Source organism: Rhea americana, unplaced genomic scaffold, assembly GCF_003343005.1.
Source record: "Rhea americana isolate MKP2758 unplaced genomic scaffold, rheAme1 scaffold_13, whole genome shotgun sequence".
Taxonomy (NCBI): Eukaryota; Metazoa; Chordata; class Aves; order Rheiformes; family Rheidae; genus Rhea; species Rhea americana.
The window spans coordinates 4,440,131-4,443,662 of record NW_028185372.1 but is presented as its reverse complement, the minus strand read 5'-3'; the positions used below and the strand labels follow the sequence as shown (position 1 = coordinate 4,443,662).

At 36.3% G+C, this 3,532-nt stretch overlaps 1 protein-coding gene across 6 annotated transcripts in view; it reads right to left on the bottom strand.

Annotated features, from left to right (window-relative positions):
- The window catches only part of GHR (growth hormone receptor), a 130,128-nt gene continuing 126,596 nt past the window's right edge, over positions 1–3,532 (bottom strand). For all 6 annotated transcript variants that reach the window (XM_085326381.1, XM_085326385.1, XM_085326380.1 and 3 more), the window contains 2 exons: positions 3,094–3,163; positions 1–2,835 (listed from right to left, as the gene is read on the bottom strand). In XM_085326381.1, the coding sequence (XP_085182507.1) occupies positions 1,876–2,835; positions 3,094–3,163 (1,030 nt within the window). In that variant the 3' untranslated portion in view covers positions 1–1,875. The remainder of the gene's footprint in view (positions 2,836–3,093; positions 3,164–3,532) is intronic.

Here is a 3,532-nt window from a genome sequence, read left to right as displayed (position 1 = left end):
TTGTGTCGGGACAGATCAAAGACAATACATTTATTAAACTTTGAGAAAAAACAAACAAAACACTGACATAAGGAAAGTTAAATAGAAACTGAAAGACACAAATCTTCTGACCGGCGCATAATGGCTTGTGTGACCAGTAAAGTACCAAAATGACATTCTGAGTTGGATTGAGGTATTTATCTATTTTTGGCAATAGAAACAGAGTAAGAAACTTCTTCCAAACACACACATAGGCATTAATTGTATTAGTGTCTATCTTCTATGAAATTTTATATGAAACTAAATAACACAGCTGTTAGAAAAATATAGCAGCAAATTAGCAGAATATCTAATGCACATTTACCATAAAGTCTGTGCTAAACTTAAAAATCCCTCCCAATAGTTGGGCCCCGTCCTGTAGCCCTTGGTCACAAAGAGCATCAGTGAATTCAGTGGGAGACATCATGAGCAACAGCTGCATTCGCTGCACTTCATAAACTTCTATTCAGGTAACAGAAAGGAAATGAACATCCCTATTTGTTTTCTAAGTAGTACTTCTGCTACGATGGATCTGTGGCCTRCTAAGTTAACTTCTGAAGCCGTAACAGTTGATCGCAAAGCTTGTAAAGTTCCTAATGTACTTAGGAACAAAAAGCTTCCCCACTGAGTTTTGTTTTTCTCTCCTTTCCTTCTGAAAGCCTGCCTAACGCAGTCAGAGGAGATGCTGTTAGGCTGCAAAAGGGAGAAACACTTTTCAGCAATACTATATTCACTTCCCTTGTTCCACTGAAGTCATTTAATCCCAGTATAGCTTCAAAAATGAACTGCTGGCCAAATCCTGAAGTCCTTATTTTATCTGTTTAATCAATGCTTTATGTGGCACAAACTAATGACTGTAGCGATAGCTTTGGTTGTAAGAGGGCTTCAGAACTTGGTCAAATGTGAAAAGATTATGCTGCTAAATCACTAGAGCTTATTCACGTGTGTTTCAAAATTGTTCAATGAAAGTGTAGTTCTACACTGTTAAATATTGTGGTCAACAAAAACTTGCTTATAAAAAGTGTATTATTAGTATTAACGAGGATCTGATGAAGCAGAAAATATCATTTGCCCAAATATTCTGTATATTTTAAAGTTTTCTACAAAACTTTAAATTTAATGTATATTTCTATATTAGTTACTGTAAGAAAGTAATAGGATCAGTTACTGTAAGTTCCTATAATATTTCAAAATTTCTCTATAGGGTTCTTTGGAGGTATAAAATGGCTCTGTAAAAAAATCTATTCTTTTTTCCTTTTTGCTGCAAACAAAATTTTTATAAAACAGAAAATACTTTTCTAAGATTGCAGCAATTGCATTGCTTAGATGGGTCATCATAATTCAACTACAGTGTGTAGTGTAATATAAAACATTTATGCTTTTATGACTAAAATATTAAAATATATTTTATTAATTTATATAAATCAAAATAAATGTGTTCTTTATTCAAACTACTTTTGTTTTTTCACCTATATGTTCAGTTCCCAATTACTGATATAAAGATCTCTGCCAACAGCATTTTTATTAAATTCTTAGACTTTAAACCACTTGATTTTTAGCTTTATCAAAAAGCATGATTTACTGTACATTAAACATAGTAATTTCAATGCTTAGTATCACAAAAATCAACACCCACAATAACAAGACAGTCACTGCTTGTAAAACAGTCTCAAGACAAATTCATAGATAATATTTACAGAACACAATAGGAATACTTTGATGAATATTTTATGTTTCAACATTTCAGATAAAATTATAACAACCACAAGAAACTTTTAAACTTCATTTTGGTTTCAGCATACAAGCCCAAGCTGACTCTCTGCTGTGAAATACTGCATACACCTAGTCAAAGAAGAGCTATGGCATGATTTTGTTCAGTTGGTCTGTGCTCACATAGCCACAAGACATGTTAAATTCTTTGTCTGGCACAGGCAGCGCAGTTGCATTGAGCACAAGGCCTTGAGGAGAGTGAACTATATGAATAGAAGTATAGTCTGGGACAGGCATCTCTGAACTCGGAGCTTCTGTTGCCGCCCCTCCAAGATTGACACCAGTAGTGGTAAGGCTCTCTGTGGTGAAGTAAGCGTCCTCATTACAGCTTTGCTCCTGAACGGGTGGATCATCCTCTTCACGCGAAGTCACAGCAATGCATTTTTTCACGTCTGCCTCACAGAAGTAGGCACTGTCCGTGGTGAAGTTTTGTTCTGTGCAGCCTTCACACTCTGCTCTCCCCACCTTGGATTTCTGCCCAGGTGAGAGTACAACACTGCCTGCTGGAGTAATATCACTCACTTGCGCATAAAAGTCAGTATTTGTCATAGAATTCTGGTTACTTAGCTGGGTATGGACTGATGGATTGCTGTCAGCAAAAGGTGGCCACGACTCGTTATTTTCACACTGAATTTTAGCATTTTTAGTATTAGGCTCTTGGGTGTCTATGTCTAGGATTAGACTAGGAAGTGACTCATTATCTTTCCTATCAAGGCACAAGAGATCCTCTTCTTTTTCAGTTATCTTTTTAAACTGATCAATATCAGAGATGGCATCACATGTGTCACTAGCACTGAAGTCTGTCTCTGGAATATCTGGTTCACAACAACTGGCCCGTCCAGAATCATCATCCTTCGCCCCCAGGCAGCTGTTTGATTTCAAATGATCGTCAGTTAAGAGCCTGTCGGTATCTGAACCTCTGTTCTTTTCATCAGGGTCTTCTATGTCCAACTCAATAAACTCAACCCACAAGTCATCATTGTATAGCTGTGTCTTGTAGCTGTCATGGCTGGCTAAGATGGAGTTCACTTCATCTAGCTTTCCTTTCTATAAAGCAAGAAAAAATTAATGTTATAAAGCAACAAGTAAAAATGTGCTTTTTAAGATGTTGACCTAAGGAAATATAACCGTAGCTGATGTAGTAATTGCAAGGTGTGTTCTTCTGTACTTAATGAAAACTAATTTTATGACAACTCCTCCGATTTCATGATTTCTTTCTGCAAAACTGTTCTGCCTGGGAGAACAACTGTCACCTGGTACTACTGCAATGATTCCCACTCAGAAGATTTTAGAGCATAACATTACCTTTAGGAGATCGGGGTCAATCCCTTTAATCTTTGGAACTGGCACAGGAGGAAAAATCAGCATTTTTAACCTGGAAAAAAAAGAGATGTTTTTTAATTTGAAATGGTCTTTTTTGAGGAGTTCAGAAGTAAGGGGTTTTTATTTTTTTCCATTGCATTTATACTTCAAAAGTGAAATGCTTAAGGATTCAATTTACAATAATGCTAAGGAGAAGGATTGTTTCCTTCTCTCATTCCAAATAAAAACCAAGCTTTTTGCAGTCTGCCTTGTTGAAATCACATACATTTATGCTGGACTCCATTCTGGACTCCAGTCTTTGATACTTAATGCTCTATAAAAGGAGAGTAAATTCCTAGAGTGCTGTCAATAGTTTTCCTTTTTACATAATTTGCAAAAGAACTTAATACAAGTCTCAGTGTTCAGAGTGACTTTCCCCCCC